A 26,374-nucleotide genomic window follows, 5' to 3' on the forward strand; every position below is an offset into this window, starting at 1 on the left:
TAAAGTTTAGAATGTATAGCCATTTGCAAATTTAAGAAAAAAAAGTCAACCTAATACATCACTCTTCATTTTCTGGTGCAAGGGAACGTTTTGCGGAAGTGGTCAAAGTATTCAGAAGAAGAAAAAAAAAACCCGCTCAGAAATAAAGGAGCGAGAACAGGAAAAAGGAACCACAACACAAAACACGTATCTTGCAAAGCACGAAGCCACGGCAACATCCTCCTCCCTGTGAGAGAATAGGGAGGCAGCAGCAGCAGCAGCGCCGTGTTAACACGCACGGACCTCGTACGCATCGAGGAGGAGGAGGAGGGGTGGGGGTGGCCAGCGATCCAGCCAGCTCATGATTACGCCAGAAGGGTGCATTTCCGCACGCACGCACGCCTGCCAAACGTGTCAGCGGAGAGGGCTCTCGGAGGGCAGCTGTATTCTGCCCGTGTTCTCCGAGTGACAATTCCCTTCGCCCCCGGGCTCGAACCCAGCCACCACTGCCGGCACTGCCCCTGCTGCCGTGGGCATGAAGGATATCGCTTTGACGCTGAAAAGGTGAGTCCAACGAAACGCCTTTGAAATGCTGAGGTTTTTTTTATATTATTCGATAATTGTCCTGTCGTTTGTCTCTTTAAGTTTGGCTGCATCAACAACGGGGGGCTTTAATTGTATTAGTTTTGTTTAATATGTTTATTATTTTATTATTTCCCTTCTACGTGACTTTACCGAAAGAACCAAGAACATGAACGGGGGGCTTCGCTAAGACGTTTGGTGAATGTTGAGTGAGTGGCACCGCCGATGACAAAGCACTCGACAACGGCCGTGCGGCGAATGAAAGCCTTTGATTGTGATTCTCGCAAAGACGCGCAATCAGTTGAGCTTGATCTTTCGAACGGCGCTGTGGTCCAATATTAGAAAGTTTACCCGGGTTACTGCTCAACATCGATGTTTTCCCTCAGGATCGCGAGGACGTAGGCGACACCGAAGCTTACACAATTGTGGTTTGTAATTGCTTCTTGATACTGTAATCTTGATTTGAATCTTGATTTGAAGCTTTCGTGACTGCAGGAATCCATACTCTGTGGTTCTTTCGGTGCTGGGATGATGACAATGGAAAGTGTGTACTATACACACAATGCATCTTCAAATTACAGTGGTTTCGTCTATTATTATGAGATGACATGACAAAACGACAAGCTGCAGGGCAAAAATTAGCGTGCGAATGTTTTGCTCTGGTAAATCGTGGGTTCAATTTTACTGGCACATAAATGTCGTCCACTGCCGTGCTTTACGTTCCTCTTTTAAAGACGTCAGCATTTGATCATTTTTACCGATGTTATTGTAACGCAATGCAATGCCGTTGTGAGTTCAGGCAGTATCACCGTGCCACTTGATTTGTTTTCTCTCTAAAAAGAGTCAAGGTCTGTATCTGCCCGTACAGCCCTTTGTCAATCCACTGCTGGATGAGGGCCTCCCCACAACCCATGTGGATCATTATATATATATTTTTTATCATACTTCACCACGCCGGTCAGTGTGTGTTGGTGAAGGCCGAGAGCATAGTCATTGGAGCTCGGTAGAGTACAACAATGCATTTTGTTGCACTCCGCTCACAATGGTAGCACCGCAGCAGCCTATAGCACCTGATTCATCTATGGCGGTCCTCCATCCGAGTGGTCTGCGTGCTCTTTTTCTGAGATGTGATGAGATTGGAAACATTCCGAATGATTAACTCATCGGCATATATTAACAACAACAACAAACCCTCAACATTCAACGATAACATTGTGGCATTAAAATCAAAACACGTTCCTTCGGAGTGGGCAGGTAAGGCACTTGGTTGGACAGCGCATTCGTGCACGACAGAAAGTTCGCGGTCACGTGACGCACTTCAACCAATCCGGGAGCGTACTACATGTGTGGGAGGGGCTATGCACGACAGACAACTAATCCCTGGTGGGCAGTGTGGAACTTGATGTTCCTACCTGTATAAGTATATTATAGGCGACGTTTTAGACAATGGCCCTTCTTCATGTGCGATGAAGAGCGAGCGTTGTGGTTTATTTTTCGTTGTAAGGCAGAGTTATCGACGTATGTGTTGGGGTTTGTTCATTGTGGTGGTGCACCACCGCCAATGCAGCACTATCACCACACAATGGGCATATACACGGCACAAAACCACTAGCCTGTACATAGTATCCATATGCAAACCGCATCTCAAACGGCTGTATTGTGTCACATACGTACACCACATTTAATATTGCAGTCACTACAATCTACTTTCAATCTAGGAACGATTTTTCCAAGCTTGCTAAAGCACTCGCACAATTGTATGGACGCGGTTGGCTTTCCATTGTGTGGTGCTGAGTGCATCGTAAACACGGGGTTTGTGTCATGCAAGCAAATGCTGCACAGTTCATACACCACCACGTGGGGATTTTAATATCAGAATGCAAATGCCGCATGCACCTCCTTCATACGTGTTGCAACATATGATTACAGTTCTTTAAATCAGCTCGTGTACAAGTGCGAGGTGGATTTTACATCACAGGATCACGGGAGATGGCAAATGCTTGGAGAAGCTTTTATTCAGCAGTGGATTGATCATGGCTGATGATGATGATCATGATGATGATGGATACGTAGCCTGTATAAGTTTTATGGGTTCCCAAGATACCGTTTACTCTACCGTATTTGGTAGTTATGCTTATAAAGTGGTCAGAGAGTAAAGTAACAACATGATAACAACAAGATGAGCTTTAATAATTATCCACACACTTGTGGATAAGAAATAGAGATGGGCAGGCAGGGAGTGTACGGTGAATTCGTTTATTTGTATCCTTCATAAGTTCGTGAGTGTCCAGTGGCACAAGAGGGATATTCCTTTTCAATGGTCAGCATAGTCACGTGTGACTACACAAAATAAACCTGAAATTTGGGTCTGAATTAAATCTGGTTAAATTCCAGTGCTGAGAATATGAAATATCTGCATGACCGTCACGCGAGGCGGGGTGGTTGGGAAAGTGTAGCCTCCTGATGTGTGGACAAGTGGCAACTTGAAGGGATCTCAGAAGTAGTTTTGCGGTATCTATTCCATGGGCTGTTATCTAATATGAGCCCTCTCTAGAAATGTGCTGCTAAGACATGGCTCTCTAGGCGGCTCGGCATTTGGCTGACCAGTAAGTTTTGTGTGAACGATTAAGTGCCAGCTGACGGTCACTTGAATGTATGTACATTGAACTTCTTTCGTGCCGTACATATGCAACCGTGGTGTGGGGGAAGGATAAACGAAACACAAAAAAAGTTCTAAAGAAATTAGCTTTGACTCTAGATGCAAAATCGAATAGCGCCGGTGGCTTCTTAATATCGGAAGGAAGAGCGTTCCAGACGGCCGAAGAAAGCGCTCGATGGGGTGACCGTCATCGTTCGATTGCGAGCCGAAAGCCGCTGCGAGGATGACCGGAGTTCGTGTGATGAATTCAACACCACATTGGGTGACTCGAGTGAGCTGCCCACGAGCTGGAAGCCGTCGTGAAGAGGGGGCAGCAGCAGGGGGTGGCGGGCGGGTGGGTGGTGCCAAAGTGTTTGGCAGAACTCATCACAACGATCCGTTTAGCAGACGCTCTGCTGTGTGCTGGCTGAGACAGCTGTTGTGTACGGCCAAGTTGGCTGGAAATGCTGGGTGCTGTAATGGGGACGGCATGTCCCGGTAGTGTCAGGTCTACCGATATGAAGGTTACATGGTGGTGGTTGTTGGACGGAGGTTATTCCAATACACGCAGTGTTAGGAGTTCCAATTCAAATTGCAGCTTTTAGACGGGACTTATATGTGACGGCCAGTCTTCCTCTAGTCGCTGTTCAATGTTGTTGGCCCAAAACCTGTACGAATATCCAATTACATTATGGATTCACCGAAAAAAACAAAGAATACATTATGGATTGTATACAAATTTTAATAGCTGCAACATTGGAGAAGGCACATGCACAGACCTTGGTCATTTCACTTCACGATGAGGACCTCCCCACTCTGGGCAGGTTTCAATGGTTATGTGGCCATACTTCTCCATGCTAATCAGTGAAGGTTGATAATGCCAGAGGGCATGAATGTAGGAGTATGGTACGACAATAGACGTTTCGCCACTGCCCTATGCTGCCCACCGCATAGGCCCTTGGGTGAGCCATACATCAACAGTGCCCAAATATTACCACAACGCAGTGGCGCGTGGCACTAATGGCAAATGCAACAGGGGTGATGGGGGGGGGGGCAACCCCCTCCTCCCCACCCTGAGACCCATAACATTAATATTTATTGACCAAAAAAAATAGATTAAATGTATGGTTTTTTAAGCGTCTGTGTAAGGCCGTATTTAACATCTTGATGTTCCGGGACTGGCCCGCCCACTCTGCGTGGTATGTAATGTGGTCAAGCCGTGTTTGAGGCTGGAGTGATCACCGCCGGTCGATTTATGATCGTGCTCCAGGGTCCAAAAAAGGGGTCACCCAGAACCGGCCCTAGACCTTTGGGGGCCCTAAGCAAAATTTGGTTGGAGGCCCCTTTGATGTATGATTTTTTTTTCACCCACGAGCTAGCAGTGACTCTAGGGGGCCCTCTGCTGGCCACGGGGCCCTTTGCAATTGCAAGGGTCGCTAAGTGGCTGGGCCGGCTCTGGGGTCACCCAACGTGATGCCTCCGCGCCAGGCGGGTGGTGTGGACTACAAGGGAGATCTTCTTGGTTCTTTCGGTAAAGTCACGTAGGATTGAAATAATAAAATAATAAAAATAAAACATAATAAAATAATTCTCACGACGTTTTGGCCACAACGCAAGTAGCCGTCCTCAGGTGGAGAACAGGTCTGTCGAGGAGACAGTGACTTTACCGAAAGAACCAAGAAGATGAATCCCTGCAGTCACGAAAGCTTTAAATCGAAACACAAGGGAGATGTTTTCTCCTATCGAGCAAGCAGCTTTGAGCTCGTGCAGATCCCCCCCCCCCCCCCCCCCGAGGTAAAAAATTGAGCTCGACAGAGAGAAGTTGCTTTGCATCAAACCGGCCTCCCACAGCAGCATTATCTCCAATCAGAAGGAAAGTCGGTTTCATAATGACTACTGACAGACGCACCCCTTCCTTCTGCCACTCTCTTCCCGTTCTTAGAAGTTGGTGAAGTCAAAATGCGAGCCAGGACGCTGAAGGGCTCCATACAAATTGCAGCCTAGTGTCAGCAATTACAAAGACGCACCGTGGATTTAAAAACATCCCATGAGAGGACTCATTGGAAAACACTCTAATGGGGCCCTGTGTGTGCTCTCCATGTATTTGTGTGTAAAGGTGTGTTGCGAAGATGACACACGAGTATCAGTATAACTGTTTGTGTACATGTGCACGTGTGTGTAGTGGGGAGCGGTTAGCACGCTGTGCTATGAACCCGGCGACCCGGGTTCGATTTCTGCTCACGGCCAACACCAGTGACGATTATCTGGACCGGTACTGGGCCTCTCCTAGGTCCACTCAGCCTCAAAATAGTATATGGTGCGTCACTGGGGAGACAAAGGCGTGGTGCTGGCCACCCACCCGCTCGTGTACCGTTACGGCCTTCAAAGGTGCTCGCTAACAGCACTTGCCCCTGCAGTCTGTTAAGGCTATACGGGGGATCTTTGTCTTGTGTGTAGTGGGGAGCGGTAGTGTAGCGGTTAGCGCGCTGCGCTACGAACCTGGCGATTCGTGTTTGATTTCCGCTCATGGCCAACACCGGTGACGAATATCGGAACCATACATAGGGCTCCCCTAGGTTGAGTCAGCCTTAAAAGAGTACCTGGTGCGGTGTTTAAGCATCAGCACTGGGGAGACAAAGGTGGTGCTGGTTACCCATCCCCTCATGTGCTATGCCGGCCATAATCGGTGCTCGCTAACAGCACTTGCCTCAACAGCCTGGTTAAGGCTATACGGGGGATCTTTATCTTTGTGGGTGTGGGTATGTTCCCGTTTACTTTGTGAATTTTTACTGTAGTATTGTATTTATATATGTATATGAAATTGAAGTAGTACAACGTGACAGTGTTGTACATGGCTCATCTTAAAACCCCTTGATGCAGAAACGTTTTTATGACTCGGTAACCGCGGTGGTATCTTTATTTTTTCAAACACTTTTCCCTCTGGCTTTCTGTGATGAGTTTTCCAGGGTTGTGCCCTTGTTATTGTCCGAAACGATGTCTGAAGCTTCACTCCACGTGTGCTGCGAGCTTCTTGAGGACGTGAAGAGCACTAGAAAATACCAAATCGGTTGAATCTAATATCTCCAACGCGGAACTGAAAGGCTGAAGAAGCTCCCAGTGCCGTGCGGCGAAATGTCGGACATCATATCGAACGGCACGTGATGCAACCAGAAAGGACACCAGGGCAACCACGAAACCCTGAGTTTCTCGGCAGGAATCACAGGCTGTGAAAGCCAATAGGAAGACGATTACAACAGAGCCACGGCACTCTTCAGAGCTGATCTAGACAGTCCATTATCAACTGTGCAACACTTGCAGTCCAGCAGATTACAAAAAAGAGGTGGCACTGTGTGCGTGACTGCTTCGGTGCCACGATCTGTGACCACCTTTTTTGAGACCGGGACTTTATTTTAACACACGTCACGTTTCCATTGTCACTGCACGGCTGCACAAAGCGTAGATAGAAATGTGTCTGGTGAATTAAAGGAACCCAAGTGTGACTTGCATATTTGGTCATTGAATTACCCAAAAGCAGTGGCACACACGGTCACCAAAACCAGAGGTACCTCTTCTCCGTTGTTGTTTAGCTGGACAACGTGCGTTGGCATTTTCCTTATTTTTTCACCGTCGCAGGCTGTTTACCAACAGCCACATCCTGCAGCCACGGCAGACAATTAGTCCAGAGTGCCCATTCAGCTTGAAAGACAGTTTTTTGCTGCCACAGGGCTATGCGCTGTTGGCGCCAGCTGAGCCCTCACTTTGGACGTTGGGCCGCAGTTGCCAACGCATTGTTCGCTTTGTCAACCGTGACAGCTACGGGAAGGTGCCCCGACCGTGGTTACAATTAAGACTCCCATCGAATGAATCCCTGCGATGTCCTATGCGATGTACCATGGAATTACTGAAGAGAATTGAGAAAGTTTCGATTTCAAGCTTTCGTGACTGCAGGGATTCATATTCTTGGTTCTTTCGGTAAAGTCACGGAGAAGGGAAATAATAAAATAATAAAATAAAACATTTTTTGTCAAGGCGCTCTCCTCCTCTCACCCAGCTTAAAATACGCTGCCAAGCGTAGCAGTGTTCATTAGGATGCTGTCTTTCCGGCAGCTCTGTTTCTTCACCTGAGGACGGCTGCTTGCGTTGTGGCCGAAACGTCGTGAGAATTGTATTTTATTATTTGTAATTTTTATTATTTCATTATTTCTCTTCTACGTGACTTTACCGAAAGAACCAAGAATAAGAATTAAGAAAGGTCAAGAAGCAGCCCTGCAATTGCTTGCTCACGGCACTGCAGGCGGAAGGGCCTTCACTAGAGGGGGGGGGGGGGGGGGGGTTCAAGAAAAACCCATCTTGGGGGGTATTTTGCCCGCTCTTCCACGATGACCAGAAAAGGTGAGAGTGCCCAAGCTTCACCCCACCACACGCAAGCCTGTCACTCAAATCAGTGTGTATGTTGAACTTCTTTCGCACCGTACGTAGGCAACCGTGCTATTTTGAGGTGCAGGGAAGGACAACAAACTTCGGGAGGCCTTCATCCATGAGTGGATTGACAATGGGTTTTAATTCGCAAGAGATAGTTGGGGTTCGGTTACATAATGGTCTTGGCAAATGTGTGTCGTGATGACCCTCCACTGCCCGACATAGACAAACAAATTAAATGCTCACGTGTACAAAGCATTTAACAGGCCAGGTATTATATCAGTGCACTCTCCGGTAAGCTTAAGGGGCCGTCCATAAATGACGTCACGCACCTAGGGGGTGGGGGGGGGGGTCAGACATTTGTGACGATGTGTGACGAGGGGGGGATGTTTGAGAAATGTGGCGTCACATCAAAATGCGCAACTTTAAATAAATATAGACAACACGTTCTACTTAATTAAATAGACTTTTTAATAAATGTTTTCTCCTACAACATCAGAGTGCAGCGGCACATTAAACACGCACTACAATGACAATAGTTTAAAGCGATTTGAAGCATGTTTTATTTTAGGGGGGGGGGCAGAGCTTTGTGACGTCATATTTGAAGGGGGAGTCTAACTTTTTGTGACGCCGTGTGACGAGGGGAGGGGGGTCAAAAATCGTCCAAAATCGTGTGACGTAATTTATGGACGGCCCCAAAGTACAATTCTCCAAACATATTTCGCTATTAGATACAACATGTCGCTTGAAACTGCGTCAAGCCTCTTCAGGACACGGTCCGGAAAGCCAGCTCTAAATCCAGGAAGTCAGAATAATGGTACCGTGAGAATAACCGTGGGTCTTAAGTTAACTCAGTAAACCTCCACACTGTAAAATATGTAATGTTGTCTGCGTTTGCTTTGGAACAAGGAAGTTTCAGGGGATCCCTCGGTGCTTCACACAAGATCTGCCAACGCAGTCAAAGCCCCCGCTGGTTGCCACTGTCAAATGGTGATTGCTTATCTGGGTCTGAGAACCCCACGGTTGACCGAGACTAACAACTTTTTTTTACCTCCCAGTCCATTTTTAGCTTGGCTCTGAGTGCTCGTCTGGCACGATGTGAATATCAGAGGTGCAAATTTAGCAAAGCAAATGACTACGTCGGACAAACAACATCTGATGCTCAGGGCATTGCTGCTGATGCATCCCAGCGTCAATCGAAAGCGTACAAGTAGAATTAAATACAGGGGTGTCAACATATTTTAAGTCGTTAGTTTATTTTCAGTTAGACCGTCTAGGTATGACGTTACTCAGTTATGACTATAACCCTCCAGCACCCGACAGAGCCAATCAAATGAAGCTCTCACGTGGCCAAATATGTTGATTGATTTGGTTTTTCAGCCAAACGGAAAGATTGAAAGACTAACTGTGCAAACCCTGGAGCGAATGGAGGGCTGAGTTGACTTCCAACCTGGATTTTGAACCTCACAACCTTACAATTGCAAGCGACATACTGCCACTCATCCAGATACATGATCCAGTTAAATTTTCTTTTAAAAAAAACATATGCACCTAATCATACTAATTTACAGACTTTGTCAATCTACTGCTGGATGAAGACCTCTTCGCCCATGGGAAGATTTGATTACACTTCACTATGCTGGTCAGCGTGGGTGGATGGAGTTTCTGGGTACAGGACCAATTCACTTATCACTCGCCAAGGCCAGGAATCAACCCAGGTCATGGGGTCCATAGCTCAGCGTGTGAACCGCTATGCTGCCGCTGCCCAATATCTACACAGTAGAGAAGTGAGATATGCGGACAGAGGCTTTGAAAGTACGTTTATCGTTGTCATCAGTGCTGTACCATCTTGTACAACTGAAGTATTCTGCAACAATAGTCAAGAATGCCAAACAATGTTTGCGATCAGCCATCTGTTGAACCCTGATAACAAGCATACTCACTGGCAGAATGTTGGCCAGTATTAACCCAACATTGGCTCAATGCAATATATTAACTCAGAAAGCACATTTTTGGAAGGCACCTTTTATGCTTATTCAAGCATGCTGAGGTGGCTGGATGGATTATGTGTGCTTTTAATGTTTGTATTGTAATGCAGCCTAATGGCTCAGCACCAGAGTGAGCATCTTGCAATCAAATCCTGGTTGACTCAGCCCACCATCATCATCCCTCTGAGAAGGGATTATTCACTTCACCACTGTTGACTTCTCCACCATAGGCTCTCCTATCCATGGGGCAGCCTATGGATAGGACAGCCCTCTGTCAATCCCCTTTGTGTGTAGACTCACTCCTGCCATAGGAAGGTGGAATTCCCACCACTGGCTCAGTGCTCCTAAACGGGAGATGGGGGCAGTAAACTGCTGACGCTTCGACTTTGAAATAGATGAAGATTATGATTCTGGGTGTATGAATTCGAGCTCTAAGGCCACAACGGCCTTGATTCTGGATTCCTTTCCGAGTTCACCCACCCGCGATTAAACCGACGTTTCAAATACGCATCGCGAGTGCATGGTTTTGAAGCAATTATTTCTTCGTATTACTGTGGGGGTACGTTATATTCAGTCGATGGTAATGAATAAAAAAAATCATCGCCAGTCTTTTGTCGATCCAATGCCGAATGGGGGTCTCCTCATGACACATCAGTCACGGGGGTTGTTTGGGCATACTTCACCATGCTGAACAGTGTGGGCCAGGTGAAAAAGGGGGGCCAGGAGTAGGCTTGCTACCTCTCCCGGTGCGACGCGGACAGTCTGACAATCGACATTTGTGCCCGGGTGGCAGGAATTGACTAGTTCCAGAGATCTGCTACCGTTATTGTTGTCCAACTTTCTGTACAGTACGCCTGCACAGTTTCGATAGGCCCAGGTCGACTTGGCAGATATGCCCGGGTGATTATCGTCTGTGGAAAAGGGTGGCAACTCTGTCCACCACACACAGAAGGGCCTCAGTGTCCCGTGCTGCCCAACTCACGGTGCGCTTTCATCATGTCCAGGGTACGCGCAGGGAAATAATGACCGGGCAGTGCCTCTGCCTCGTCTCCGTGTTCCACCCCTCCCCCCGCCTTCTCTAGCAGCGCGTGTCGTGCCGGGGAATGCATCTCAGGTTGAGTCGACCTGGCCAAGGACGAGTGTTGAATTGGGCCCAGGCCAGTGGGTTACGGTGCCTGCCAGCAGCAGATACATTTTCCAGGAAACATCGATGATGTTATTCTTGAACACCTCTTGGCCTCACTCTCGACATCTGTGCACTTAACAAAAAAAAATGACAGCCCTTTGTCAATATAACTGCTGGATGAAGTCTTCTCGATGCTGTGTCGGTCATGGGTGTTTGCTTGATCGTACTTCGCCGTGGAGGTCGGTTGGTGAAGTGGGAGCTAGGACTGGCCCGGCTTTCACTCGCCAATGGCAACCGTTGCCGTAAATCGAACTCAGGTCACCAGCTTCGCAGCCACTGCGCCACCGCTCCACCCCTTCTCGTAACGTGATCGACTTCGTCAGGAAAGTCTCGCTGAGTCTCGAGGGACCTACGTCGAAAGTTTGGCCAGTTTCATTGTCTATTGTGTATTTTACATCTGGGATGACATTGGAATCTGTGAAGAACTCCATACTTCCCCACGCTGGGCATTGTGGGTTGCTGCACCAAGCATGAGTGGTTACTGCCCTGCATTGTGAACCCACTGCTTAATATATAGTAATTCTGGAGCTCGGCCCAGAAATGTAAACCCTGCTTGTGACAATGGCAAGCAGCCAGGGTCCCCCCCCCCCCCTCCCTAAGGATGGAACGGCTATTTTGCCTCCGGGATTGTTTTTGTAATGTCATCAAAACGTTGATATCAACACCATGTTTACTAAGCCTCCGCCGGGCAGAGGCGGATGCCCCATTCGCTCGCATGCCAATGGGGCTTGGGGATGACGCCGCGGGGTTTGCACGGCGAGGACAGCGAGCGCGAGCGTCCACGTGCCGCTAGTGCCCGGCACCTCGACCGCTCCCTCGCACGCGTCTGTGAATGGAAACCACCCTGTGTGTGTTTTTATATATATCTAGCACTTAGAGCAGTTTGTATGACACGGTCCAGAACTTCTACCATGTGGATTAATTGGCCACAGGTAAACGGGTTGTCTCCGTTTAAAATGAATGAGTGGGGAACGCGTTGAACTTTGATACGCAGCGTGCAGCAGCTTATATTCTACGAGTTAGAAAGAAGTGATTAGGTCTTGCTGACCTAGCCCTGCGTTTTCACAGTATCGCTTATTTATATTTGGGCTTTAAATAGTTTTTTTTTAACGACAACGCAAGAATGTAAATTTCCCAAGATTCATAAGTTGGCTGTAAGTTTGTCAGTTGATAAAGAACAGTTCCAAATATAAGTTTTATGAGTATCATATCAAAATACTCGGAATATAAAATTTAATACTAGGGGTGTATGACATTATTTTGTGAGATTTTATAAACATTTGAAATTCCATATCCATTGTTTGTAAATTCTAAGAAGAATATGCGAAATGTCGTTAGAAATACTGAAATGTATTTTAAAATATTTTTATGAATGAGTTTTCATAACTTATTATGCATCAAGTTAACACAAAAAGTCAAAAAGGTTCCACTCAAATGAATGTGGGAATCATTCCTGTTTCAACCCTGATCCAGTTGTGGAAATTCCACATTCCCATGGCGGGTGGGAGTCACTACACAGGACGACCACTCCGAACTTCCCCCAATGTGGTACTTACTTTATCTATCCTGGAAGGCAACAATGGCTAAGTCAGCCCCTGAATGGGATTGGAACTCACATCCTTCCAATTGTGAGTCAAGTGCCCTAAGCGCTGTGCCACCCCCATCATCATCAGCCATGATCTAGGAACAATTGGACAAAGGCCTTTTCAAACCATTGCCCATCTCTCATGGTCTTGCGACGCTTCAATCCACGTGGCATCTGCACTGTCTCATCCGGTCATCAATAATACAATTTCAGCCCTTTGTCACAATCCACGGATGAAGGTCACTCCGTGCCTTCTCAGTCGTGGGGTTTGTTTGACCATATTTCACCATAGTAATAGGGTTTTACCCTTTTAACTGGTACAAAATCTGACACCTTTATACAAGGCATCATGTTTGCAATAACCTCAACACAAGAAGTCAAAATGCAAACAAAAAGAAACAACTCTGATGATGATAATGATATGCACTGTCCTTGAAGTTGATTGGTCCACACCCTAGGTAGCTTTCTTTATAGCCTAGTCTCCATTGGTGTTGGACCAGATGACGCTAAAAGGTCCAACACCAATGGAGACTAGGCTCTAAAGAAAGCTGTCTCGGGTGTGGACCAATCAACTTCAAGGACAGTGCATATCATTATCATCATCAGAGTTGTTTCTTTTTGTTTGCATTTTGACTTCTTGTGTTGAGGTTATTGCAAACATGATGCCTTGTATAAAGGTGTCAGATTTTGTACCAGTTAAAAGGGTAAAAACCTACTACTATATTTTGCCACTGGTAAAGGAGGTCTCATAGCATATTTCACCATGCTGGGCAGTGCTCGCTGGTGAAGTGGGCCACTGATCTCACTCGACACTGGTGTTAGCCGTGGGTAGGAATGGAACTCAGGTCATATCACAGTGTGTGTTAACAAATGCACCACCACTCCGTCAATGTGACGATTAATTTCTTTACGTGATTTTCTAATGCTATGTTTAATGAAAATTGTAGGATGTCCCTCAAGCGTTAAATAACAACGTTGTTTTGTTCTTTTGTACTTTGCGCTCAAATCTTTGCAATCGAATGACTTTCAAGGTCATTGTAAAACAAGTTCCCTGTTGTCTGTTTACCACCTTTTGACATTTTTTCGTCACTTGTCTGCAGTGTCTTGCATTCTCAGTGTGTTCTGTCTGAAGCCAAACTGTTTGGTAAATATTAGCGTGAGCTGATAAAGCCGGGAATGTTAGGCGTCTAGTGAAATATTAGGGACTGTGTTGTAGCCATGCAGATGCGCAAATAATAATTTAAAAAAAGACTCACCATGTTTACCGTGAACGCTGCCTTGTAAAACAGCAGTTTGGGAATGTGCCGCAAGGGTAAACAAAGTTTTTAATCACTGGAAATTTCCAGCTGTGATCTATGAAATCAGAGACACGGACACTGTTTGTGTTGTCGCTGATCCACTCGGCATCAGGAACCGGCAACACCAACAGATGCAGTAGCAGCAGCAGACAGCCTCGTGCGGTAAGTGACACATTGTGTTGTGATCGTGCTGCTGCTGCTGTGCTTGCAGTGGTGCAAAATTAAGGAAAAAAACTCGACACATTTGTCAAAAACACTGTGACATTAAAATAAAAACGAATACAAAAGGTTACTTTTTAGCATAGGCAGAGTTTGACTTTTATATTTGGGAGGGGGGCAGTTGCAGAGGTTTGCGTCGTCCCGAGGAATCGCGGGTGCTATGTGGGTAAGGTTGTGCTATGGAGAAGGGCAATTGTCGCAAACGTCGTCTCTATAACATCATCTCTCTTAGGGTATTGTTATTGATTAATGTGCTGGGAGTTTTCCTGTTGTTGTTAAGAATGCAGTACACACGAGGGAGAAAACGAGATGTTAATTTCAGTTCCTGAAGAAGTCCCCCCCCCCCCCGCCCCACGTGGAGCGAAACGTCGGACATTGTGCCAAACAGTACACGGTACAAAGACAAAGATACCCCGTATAGCCTTCATAGACCGTAGGAGCCAGTGCTGTTAGCGAGCACCTATGAAGGCCGGCACACGACTAGGTGGATGGCCAGCGCCATTGCCGGTCGCCTTTATCTGCCTAGCGGTGATCTTTAAACACCTCACTAGGTACTCATTTGAGGCTGAGTCGACCTGGGGGAAGCCCAGGAACGGCTCGAACAATCGTCACTTTTGTAGGCCGTGAGCGGGAATCGAACTCGGGTGGCCGGCAGTGGCGGCTCCTGCAAAATCTCTCAGGGGGGGCAAATGTCTGGATGATTGATAAGGATAAGGTCCACCCATGCAATGGATAAATTAACAGCTTAAGCATGTAAAGGCAACTTCACTTCTTTAATATTAATGAAAAATAAAGTGACTCTTACAATACGTCTTGTTTGTTTCTATACTCACTATTAAAACAAACCACTCAAGTTTATTTTATTAAAGATTCCACTCGGTGGCGATAAATTATATTGTTGGATGAAACGTGCTTACGTATGATGACGTAACCACGTATGATGACGTAAGCACGTTAGGGCGAGCCCTCCCGGAAGTCATAGAGAATGCATTGCAGCACCCCCCGGTCGAAAAAAAACATCTTTCAATGTAAGTCTATGGGGCCACTCAGGGCGATGCTCAGCCGGAGTGAAATCGCCCAAAAAGAGGCGGTACTCCACAGAACGTGACATGACGCTGATTGGACTATATCCAGAGGCTGACAGTGACGGCTAGCGTGACTCTGTGGTTCAATGACATTGGTGGTGCGTCGCCCAATCGCCCTAATGAAGAAACCGCCCCTGGTGGCCGGGCTCGTAGCGCTGCGGCTCCCCGGTACACGGTGCAGTACAGCCCTAAGACAACGTCTAAGAGCCGTTCATCGTGGTCACCTAAACACCTACCCAGTAGGACTGGCCAAGCAAATGGAACAAAATCTGCAAAGTGTGTCGGGAAGCGTGAGTGCATGCATGCTCGCAATTACCACAAGAGGCAGAAAGAGGAAGGCTTGAGAGGACAGCCACCAGAGAGATGGAGCAATGAACATCAGCTTTATGGATTTGAAGCTTTCGTGACTGCAAGAATTCATACTTGATTCAAAAATAACATTTAAATTAATAAAAGTAATAATAGAAATAAAATAATAAATCATTCATTCTTTTATAAAAGAATAAATCATTTTTATTAATTTAATAAAAACTGAAAGTTAGAGGACCATTCTATTCTCGCATATGGCTGTGTGCTCAGAAGCTAAATGTCAATGTCGACATTTGCTAGCCACGATGAGAGAGCTTCAGGAGAGAGTTCGTGTGGTGTTGCTATTCCTGTGTCGAAGGATGGCAGACGGCAATGGTTTACTGTATGGTCTGCTTGGGTTTCATGGCCACAATCGCACTGTGGATTGTGTCTTTAACTTTTCTTTTCATGAAGGAGATGTGCGTTATCATATTTTTACTGGCAAATGAGGTCCCCATAGTGTAGATGCTTGCCCCGAGCTCTCATACTCTGATGGTGCATTGTCCTTGAGTTGTGCGCATTTTGGCGTCATCTGGTCCAACCCATATGAGACTAGGCTCGAAGGAAAGCTGTCTCTGGTGTGGACCAATCAACTTCAAGGACAGTGCACATTATCAGAGTTATGTTCTTTTGTTTGTATTATGACTGCAGGTATTGCGATCTATGCAAAACATGACTCCTTTCAAAAAAGGTGTCAGTTTTGTTGCTAGATAGAAGGGTAAAGAACCAATTATCGGAGATGTGCGTGTTGGCCTGTTGATGTTCTGATGCCACTGATGGTTCCAGCGGTGTCTTCGAGGAATGTCAAAGCAAGGGAGGGGCGACGTTTGGACTCTATAAAGGACTGCGATGGTGATTCTGCACAAACCAAAACAATCTAAACTAATCACCTCCTTCATAAATTTTTCAGTTGTGAATAATGGCCAATGACGAAAAATATGTTCGCCCAATAACATGTTTTGCCCAACTGTCACCTTCACGAGCGTTCACTTCCATCAGATTCCAAAGAACACAGGATGAGATGTTACTATCCTTTGTGCAAGCACTTCCAAGAGTTCATGAACAGTGAGCCTGGTGAAATTTGGGGAGCGCATCGTCAGTAGTGACCCTTTGGTTTCTAGGGTGTTTCGGCCTTTCATACTATACACCCTCCCCAAAGGCGGCCAGCGACAGGGTGATCAATCCTAGGCTTGCGTCCCATTCCCAATTAGTCATAGGAGTTGCCTTGTTGTTGGTAGCCAACATCCCATGGGACTATGCATGGCAGGGGCGTCCTCCTCCCTGAGTCAAGGGCCAGGAGGTATGCAGTCATTGTTGACTGCATACCTCCTGGCCCTCTCACTTTGGGGCCCAGCTGGGGTCTTTCCTCTTCTTCCAGAGCCACTGACTGCTGCCTTCTGCCGCCTCCGATACAGCTTTGATTGCCGAACGCTGGCTCTGGCTCTTCATTCCCAGGTCTCTAAGCAGTCTGGTTGTAGATGTTGCCACAAAACCTCTGCAGCCCACCTCCACTGGTCGGACTTCTGTGTTCCAGCCATGATGCCGTGCTTCGGCAGCTAGATCGGCATAGCGCAGATGTTTTCGCTCATAAGCCTCATCTACTGAGTCCTCCCAGGGTACTGTGAGCTCAATGATGAAGACCTTCTTGAGCGAACGGGACCAGAGCACCATGTCAGGTCTTAGGGTGGTGGTTGCGATCTCCGGAGGAAACACAAGTTGCCGGCCAATGTCAGCTAGCATTTTCCAGTCGTGGGCCAAGCGCAGCTGGTCTCGCTCTATTGGTGTAGAGCCGCTCTTCGGTGGTTTAGCCCCTTCGCGGACAAAGGTCGTCCATAAGGGGTGTGATGCTGCTGGGGGTGGTAGGGAGTTGGTGGCAGCTCGCTTGTCCTCCAGGGCGGACGCAAGGTTTTTAAGGACTTGGTTGTGACGCCAAGTGTAGCGTCCTTGGGTGAGGCTTGTTTTACACCCTGTAAGAATGTGCCTGAGGTTGGCTGGCATGGAACAGAGGGCACAGTCCGGATCTTCACCATACCATTGGTGAAGATTAACTGGTGTTGGAAGGATGTCATATGTTGCTCTGATGGAAAAGCTCAACCGCCTCGCTTCCATGGCCCACAGATCCTTCCAGCTGATCTTCCTCTTCTCCACACTGTCCCATCGAGTCCACTGTCCTTGTTTGGCAAGAGAGACTGCCTTGGCCCACCTTGCAGCCTCCTCCTGATGGCGTACTTCCTGCACTACCATCTTCCGCCGCTCTGGTGCAGTGGCCTTACTCCAAGCAGCACGGCTAGTTAGCCCAAGGCCTCCTCTCCCTTGCTGAACATGACCCACAATGTCAGCATGTCTGAGGGCTGCTGTTGCCTCCTGGACTGCTTTTCCTGGCCTCCATTTGCGCCCAGTTGCCAAGGTCGGCGCGTTGTTGCTCACCACTGGGTCTCGAGATTCATTCAGTGTCATCTGGAGCCTGGTTTTTGCACACTTGAATTCCTCGGTTAGACTGGTGAGGGGCAGCTTGAGGACACCATCTCCATAGAGGCCTATGGTGGTAAGGCATCGTGGAACTCCGAGCCACTTCTTTAAGTAGCTCGTGGCTCCTCTTTCCATCTTCTCCACTGTTGAGATTGGAACCTCATACACTGCTAGGGGCCACAACACCCGGGGTAGGAGACCAAACTGCAGACACCAGGCCTTTAACTTTCCAGGTAGCTGGGTGTTGTCGATGGACTGTAGGCTACTACTGATGTCTTTGCGCAGCTGTTGCACCTGGTCTTTGTCCTTCAGGCTTGCATCATACCACCTTCCAAGGCTTTTTACCGGCTGCTCAGACACTGTTGGGATTTGGTCATCTCCGATGAAGAATTTCAGGTCACAGAGTACTCCCTTCACAATCGAGATGCTGCGTGACTTGGATGGTTTAATCTTCATACGGGCCCAGCTGATGTTCTCCTCGAGTTTTCTGAGCAGTATCCTGATGCATGGGACAGTGGTGGTCAATGTTGTAATGTCGTCCATGTAGGCTCTGAGTGGAGGGAGGCGAAAACCAGAGTCGACTCGCTGTCCACCAGCAACCCATTTTGAGGATCTGATGATAACCTCCATTGCCATTATGAATGCCAATGGAGAAATGGTACATCCCGCCATTATACCTACATTCAGGCATTGCCATGAGGTGGTGAAATCTGAGGTGGTGAAGCAGAACTGCAGATCCTGAAAGTACGACTTCACCAGGGTTGTGATGGTGTCCGGTATGTAGAAAAATCTGAAGGCAGACCACAGGAGTTCATGGAGCACAGAGTCAAATGCATTGGCGAGGTCGAGGAAGACTACATGGAGGTCCCTTTTCTCCACCTTGGCCATTTGGATCTGGTGCCAGATCATGCTGGAATGTTCCAAGCAGCCAGAGAACCCTGATATTCCTGCCTTCTGTACAGATGTATCGACGTACGCATTCCTTTGCAGGTACTCGGCCATCCTCTGGGCAATGATCCTAAAGAAGATTTTACCCTCGACATTCAGTAAGGAGATTGGGCGGAATTGGCTGATGTTCACTGCATCCTTCTCCTTAGGGATCAGGACCCCGCCTGCCCTACGCCACACTTTGGGTATTACTTTAGCAAACAAAACATTTATGCGCATGTGTCCATTACGTGAACCACAGAGGCAATCACCAAAGGGTCAAAGTGTCTCCGCTGTAGATTTGAAGTTTTCGTGACTGCAATGATTCATACTCTTTGGTGTTTTCGGTCAAGTCACGTAGGTGAAAACAAAATAAAATAAAAATAAGAAAACAACTAAATTAAATCACGACGTTTTGGAAGCAACACAAGCATCCGTCATCAGGTGTGACCGCTCCAGCAAAATCATACGCAGCAGACGAACTCGGCGAGCAGAGAGTTTTTCTTCCTTGAACAAAAAAAAAGAGAGAAAAACACACCGCTCAACAAAAATGTGTCCCCATCGCTGCAGCTCCACTTCGCCTGCCTGAGCGACAGCTGCAAGAGATGTTTTTTAAAAATATTTTATTTAGCACGAATCGTGTCGAGATCTTCCCGTTGTCTTTTGTTGCAATTGCGCGATCGGCGTCGTCGCGTGAGGAGGCGATAAACCCTTTTACGGAGCCGCCTTTGTTGGCTGCTGGAATTAAGAGGAACTTTGACGTGCAACTTTAACGAATTGACGGACGACGATGCCGTTCTCACACATGCGATCAATATTGTGTGTTGCGAGAGGAGAGAATTGGTTTTAGTCAGCAAGTTAATTCGTGGTTCCACCCCCAAAAACTATTGAAAGGTTTTTTTTTGCTTGGCGTGTGCACATCTGTATGTGTTCAAATGTATTTTCACAAAAAATGTGTTGCGGTTAGCGCACACATTACGAACCTGGGCGACCGAGTTCGATTCTCACTCGTGGCCAACACCAGTGACGATTATTTGAACCGGTCTTGGGTCTCCCCTAGGTCGACTCAGCCTCAAATGACTACCCGGTGAAAAGTTGTAAGCATGGCCACTAGGAGGAAAAAGGCGGTCGGACGTATCGCTAACAGCCCTTGCCCCAACAGCCTGTTAAGGTTACACGGGGGATCTTTGGCTTTGTTTCAACAAAAGCCTCCTTACCTGTACCTCCACTTAATGTATATGTGGGAAGGTTTTATTTTTACACCGCACAAATAAGCCACGTGCTATCAATCTGTTGGCCTTGCAAAAAATTGTGTGTCTGGAATGATGGCATTGAAGGGGTTAATCCTGTGGGCCACATTTAAATCCCTTAAAATCCACCAGTGGCTCTACGTGGTGCCTTAAGTCAAGACGAATCCCATGCTATCTGGGCCATCCTTGATTGCCGAAAACCCCTGCCGTGCTATATAGTATCCTATTGTCAATTATGTATGACGAATTCACAGTTAAAAGTGCATATCCTTTGTTAGTATATTTGATAAAGTCCCATGAGAACGATATGGGCAGTTCCACAATTTCTGACGCATAATTCACGCTTCGTAGCTTTGGGTAATCGTTGCACGAATTCGCCGTTGTTTTACTTGGACGTAGTGTCTCCAACCATTTAGGACTGTCATCCGTATATAAGCGAAAATGATTTGTCCACCTTTTTTTGTTAATGGGAGAAATTTTTGTAAAATACCAAGGTGTCAGACTTACATAGACAAACTGACTATTCATCCACACTGGGATGGTGCTGATTGTGCAGTCAGGTTGCTTCAAACCTATTGTCTCGTTAAGGGCCGTCCATAAATGACGTCACGCACCTGCGGGGGGGGGGGGGTCAGACATTTGTGACGATGTGTGACGAGGGGGGGGAGGGGGGGTTTGAGAAATGTGACGTCACATCAAAATGCGCAACTTTAAATAAATATAGACAACACGTTCTACTTAATTAAATAGACTTTTTAATAAATGTGTTCTCCTACAACATCAGAGTGCAGCGCCACATTAAATACGCACTACAATGACAATAGTTTAAAGCGATTTGAAGCATGTTTTATGGGGGTTTTGTTGGGGGGGGGGCAGAGCTTTGTGACGTCATATTTGAGGAGATGTCTGACTTTTTGTGACCCAGTGTGACGAAGAGGGGGGGGGGGGGCAAAAATCGTCCAAAATCGCGTGACGTCATTTATGGACGGCCCATTACTTCAATCATCCGGATTTTGAAAAACTGTACGCGAATCACATTCAAAATGATATCCCGTCTATTTTTACGAGGATGACTTCAACGTTTTGACTGTGGGGTTGATTGATTTGCGAAAGTGCCCACACGTGAAGTACTTTCGATGTGCGGATGTTGTGTCATGTTGAGTAATACGAGTTTCGTGGCAGGGGCTGAGATGTCCATCAACACAGGACACGGTCTGACGGGCCCTTTACGGCAGGGTAGTCCACTTGCAAATGTATATCGCCCTCTGCTGAACACGAGCGTGACATGTTTCAGTCACATTGGTCAATCCACAGTCTTGTCATGATTTGGGACTGTGAGATGCCTGAGGAATCAATTTCTTCCTTAGCCTAACTTTACTGACTCGGTCATATTGTTCGTCACTTTTTCTGCCTCGTTTGGTACAGATGTGTGCACTCCGTTAGTCTACATAGAAACAACGTATCATTGGCATGCACTTTCATTTGCACAAATATTAGCGTTTGGACTGAGCCGTGGTACAGTCGTTGGCGCATGGTGCTCTGAACCCAGTAACCCCATTTCGATTCCGTTCAACGCCTAATGTCAGTGACGAGCGATAAGTGAGCTGGTCTTGGGGCCCACCCAGAACCGGCCCTAGACCTTTGGGGGCCCTAAGCAAAATTTGGTTGGAGGCCCCTTTGATGTATGATTTTTTTCACCCACTAGCTAGCAGTGACTCTAGGGGGCCCTCTGCTGGCCACGGGGCCCTTTGCAATTGCAAGGGTCGCTTAGTGGCTGAGCCGGCTCTGGGCCCACCCATCAACACACACTGGGCAGTGTGGTGAAATATGGTCAAACAGCCCCCACTAACACGGCAGGGAGAGGACTTCATCCCTTAGTGAAATGATAAAGGGCTGTGCACGAATGTAATATTTTTTTAATATTCGGTAATCGATTTCCTCATGCGATGATTTGATGTGTGTGCATTGGTCTTAGCAGTTGATTCTAATCAGTGAATTGTTGCATTGTGCGTGTGTAATGGACCCCATAGGAGACCGTGTTTGAAAGCATACTGTGGGCATGTATACATGGTGGGGTGACCATTAATGCTGAACAGGTTGCAATGTGCTGCTGCTGCTTAGGATTAATTAAATACATTCGTTGTACCTCGTTTGTATAGCGATCCATTTACAGATTCCCCACTCAAATAATATGGATATATTATAGGGAGGATAATATAGCATTGTTACCAAAGTCGCTACGCGTCTTCCACTAATCTTAGTGCAAGCGTTGCATATTTTAACAACACTCTTGACAGACTTTGTCCAACATAGCGCTTTGCAATATGCATGGGTTGAGAAGAAAGTAAGAGGGCCATTAGAAATCAGTAGAGTATCTGTACATGGATCGCCCTGTGTAGTTATGAAATTTGACACTGATCTGTAAAATGCAGTGGCAGGTTTGAGACTCTACTCAAAAGAAACGTGGACTTCCTAATGATATGTTTGAAAAATACCATGTTGATGTTTTCTAAGTCTATCACGTGTCAACTCAATACTCAGAGCTGAATTGTCATTCACTCGTTTTTGGTAAGCGAATTGACTAAATACAAAGCGATGATTTGGTAAACCCCCGTGTGGGTGCATAGCCCATCGACGCCAACGCAAGTCCCTTTCCCCCTAGATTTGAAGCTTTCGTGACTGCAAGGATTCATACTCTTAGTTCTTTCGGTGAAGTCACGTAGGTAAAAAATGAAATAAAAATTAATAAAAATAAAACAATAAAAATCACGACGTTTCAGAGGCAACACAAGTCTCTGTCATCAGGTGGGACCGTCACAGCCAGATTTGCTGCAGCAAATCTTCATTGTGACTTTACCTAAAGAACTAAGAGTATGAATCCCGTTTCCCCGTCTGCGATCGCGCTGTCACCGTCCTAGAATCTCACCCAGATCTGGAAGGACGCTGGCGGGCGAACAGAGTGGAACGACAAAAACGTCCAGAATAAACCACCTGCTCATTCCAGACCCCAGACATCGCCGCACCTCCTGGCTTTGACATTCCTCCTCAAAGGCACCGGTGTAACCATCGACCGCGTAAGAACATCAACACGGCAATGCGCACATCTCCCTTCGTGGGTGGAACATTAAAGGCGAGCCACAGGTGCTACGATTGTGGCCAGGCAACCCAAACTACAGACTGCATTGTAGACCGCTGCAGTCTGCACTCCGTCAATGGAGGCGAAATGGAAAAAAACTAAATGAACGTTGGCAGTTAGCTCCTGAAACATGCTTCCACGCGCAAGAATAGAACGACGCATCAATGCTGGTGGTCCCTTTGACGTTTCACTTCATTAGTTCGGTGGTGGGCACGTGAGTGGACAGCATTAGAGGCTTGCATTCCTGCCTTTGATCGAGAGTCTAGGATTATCGGCACTTGTTTTAAAAAAAGAGAGATGTACCATCCTTTACCAACGTCTTACACGACATTTTATTATTTATTAAGTATTAAAACCCCACGTGTATATGCCTTGGTCTCGTTATGTATTCTAAACGCATTGTAGCTGATTCTAGATTTGAAGCTTTCGTGACTGCAAGGATCCATACTCTTTGGTTTTTTCGGTAAAGTCACGTAGGTTAAAAAAGAAAACAAATAAATTAAATCACGACGTTTCGAAGGCAACACAAGCCTCCGTCTTCAGGAGGCACCGTGCAGTGATTTTTGCTGTGATGGTGGCTTGTGTTGCCTTCGAAACGTCGTGATTTAATGTTTTCTCTTTTCACCTACGTGACCTTACCGAAAAAAACAAAGAGCATTGTAGCTGGTTTCGTGGAAATCATAGATGCATCTTTGGAGTGTCTGTGTCACTTGTAAAATATCGCATCCCTTTACTCGGGTAATTTGATGTATACTGTTGCATCATTTGTGTTTATCCGTAGTAATTTTGGTGTCGTAATAATATTCAGCACCCACGATTTATCCACTGCTGGATGAGGGCCTCCCAACATCATAGCCCTCCCTCGTGGTCCCGTTGTGCCACGATGGCTGCTATAAATGTCCACGTGATGAGCCACTTCGTTGGGCGATAATTTGTGGCCAGGTCGCTTCTGAAAAAGAGCTACATAGCTCAGTGGGCCTTACCTGGTGAAATAAAACACAGTTTAGTTTAGATCCAGCTCGCCGCTGCACGGGAGCTCAGCTCATCGCTCCATCTCTGCGGTGGTCGCCCTCTGGAATGCGTTGACCATTATCACTGCCAGTGACGTGTCCTGCACTCCTAGCCCACTGGCTTTTGTGAGCACTCTATCTATGTATGTTGATCTTCTTTCACACCGCACGTAGCCAACCGTGATAATAATCGGAGGTGCGGGGGGAAGGACAACCAACTCAAACACAAAACAATCAGTTCTAAACAAATGAGTTTTCAATCGAGATTAAAAAGTTCATAGCTTCAGTGGCGTCCTAATATCAGAAGGAAGAACGTTCCAGACGGCCGTAGAAGCGCATCTGAAAGCGTGTGGTCACATTGACCGTCACTCTATACGGTCTGACGGTATAGAGTGATGGTTGCTCTATATCGCGTACAGTGCCAGTCTTCCTTTAGCCAGTGGCTTAGGTATACATAATCTGTCCATGTTTATTCTAATTGTGCCCCTCCAGAATGTTTATATATATTTGATTGTTCACTGAAAGCGTACCATGTCTTTTTGTTTCGCTCATATTTATCTTCAGCCCACGTTCTTCAATCGTTTACCACATACGTACTATGAATTAGACTAGAAACGAGACCAAATTAATGGTAGCTATAGTACGGTAATTTCCGGTTTTGGTAGACATTGAACAGGCGTTCGATTCAGTTTAAATGGATGCCGTCTTCGAGACTTCCTTAAACCAGGGCCTCGAATGTACGTATTAAAACAGTCAAAACTGCTTACAAATAAATCAATCAATGTTTTTTTGTTACGTGGAAAGTCCCATCTCGCAACAGTCACCCAGCTGGTTTGCAAGTGGGATCTGCGGTGCATCGTGAGCACAGAACAAAGAATAACAACAACGCGAGTCATACGGAGGAGCGTGAGAGGAAAAAATTAACCCGTAAAAACAAAGTTTTTCACTATAAATCCTTTATATGCGTGGCGGCTAGAGTTCTCTCGTCATCTGGCTTGAGATGGCTGCCACCTATGGGTCAGATGATTGCCTGCCAATATTAAGCAATTGGTAATTAAATATTTAATTTGTTTTCCCTAAACAGTGTAAAAATTTTGGAAAAAAAAATTCACGAACATTAATTATCTCGCACAACGAGTCTGTGTGCAAAATGTCAGCTCGATTGGATCACGGGAAGTGGGTTAAAAAACGACCGAAAGATTTTCACGGTCCTAAGCAAGCACGCAAGCAAGCAAGCAAGAAAGTGAACTTAATATAAAGGATAAAAAAACAACGGAACACGTTACACGTCAGAGGTGCGGCCAAAAAGAAGAGTGCTTAAAGGACAACAATTAGGGGCCGTCCATAAATGACGTCACGCACCTAGGGGGGTGGGGGCGGTCAGACATTTGTGACGATGTGTGACGATGGGGGGGGGGGGGGGTGAGAAATGTGACGTCACATCAAAATCTGCAAAACCGTTTTAAACTATTGTCATTGTAGTGCGTATTTAATATGGCGCTGCACTCTGATGTTGGAGAAAACGTTTATTAAAAAGTCTATTTAATTAAATAGAACGTGTTGTCTATATTTATTTAAAGTTTCGCATATTGATGTGACGTCACATTTCTCAAACCCCCCCCATCGTCACACATCGTCACAAATGTCTGACCCCCCCCCCAGGTGCGTGACGTCATTTATGGACGGCCCCTTATAGGATGAACGTTGAAATGTATAAGGGGCACGGGGTGACTAATACGGTCTGAATTGGTCTGTAATGAGGTAGGCAGTGAATAGGGGTTGGCGCGTATGCTCACGACAAATACCACTTCACACATTCCTCGGAAAATATCGCTCCCATTTGTTCTTCTGTTACAGCAAGATAATGACGGGCAGTTCCTCCACTGTCTCTTTACTCCGCGCTTGCCGTACATTCTCTTTTCAACGGAACATTTCTGCCGCTTGCAACAACAACAACACCAACAAAGGGTGAACAACACACAAAGGGAGTTCCGTTGGAATATACGAAATCTGCACTTTCAGTGCACAGTTTTGAACGCCGAAAGCACTTCCGGCGGCGTTTGTCTGAAATTTAAAATGAACCGACTTCACTCAACACGTATGTGAACAAACCATACCTGTCAACCCCTTATCAGTGCCCTACCTTATTACAGACCAATTCACACACCTTATTGGTCACCCCGTGGTGCCCTTATAAATATCAGCGTGCATCCTACAAAGTCCCATCACAAGGGAGAAACACAAACAAATAGACA

At 46.5% G+C, this 26,374-nt stretch overlaps 1 protein-coding gene across 1 annotated transcript in view; it reads left to right on the forward strand.

Annotated features, from left to right (window-relative positions):
• Positions 1 to 384: 384 nt before the first annotated feature.
• Positions 385 to 26,374, forward strand: part of LOC133342620 (microphthalmia-associated transcription factor-like) — an 80,947-nt gene continuing 54,957 nt past the window's right edge. The window contains exon 1 of the mRNA XM_061551886.1: positions 385 to 543. Coding sequence (XP_061407870.1) covers positions 515 to 543 — 29 coding nt within the window. The 5' untranslated portion in view covers positions 385 to 514. The remainder of the gene's footprint in view (positions 544 to 26,374) is intronic.

The sequence above is a fragment of the Lethenteron reissneri genome, chromosome 15 (genome assembly GCF_015708825.2).
Source record: "Lethenteron reissneri isolate LAM-NWPU_2019-01 chromosome 15, ASM1570882v1, whole genome shotgun sequence".
NCBI classification, from domain to species: Eukaryota; Metazoa; Chordata; class Hyperoartia; order Petromyzontiformes; family Petromyzontidae; genus Lethenteron; species Lethenteron reissneri.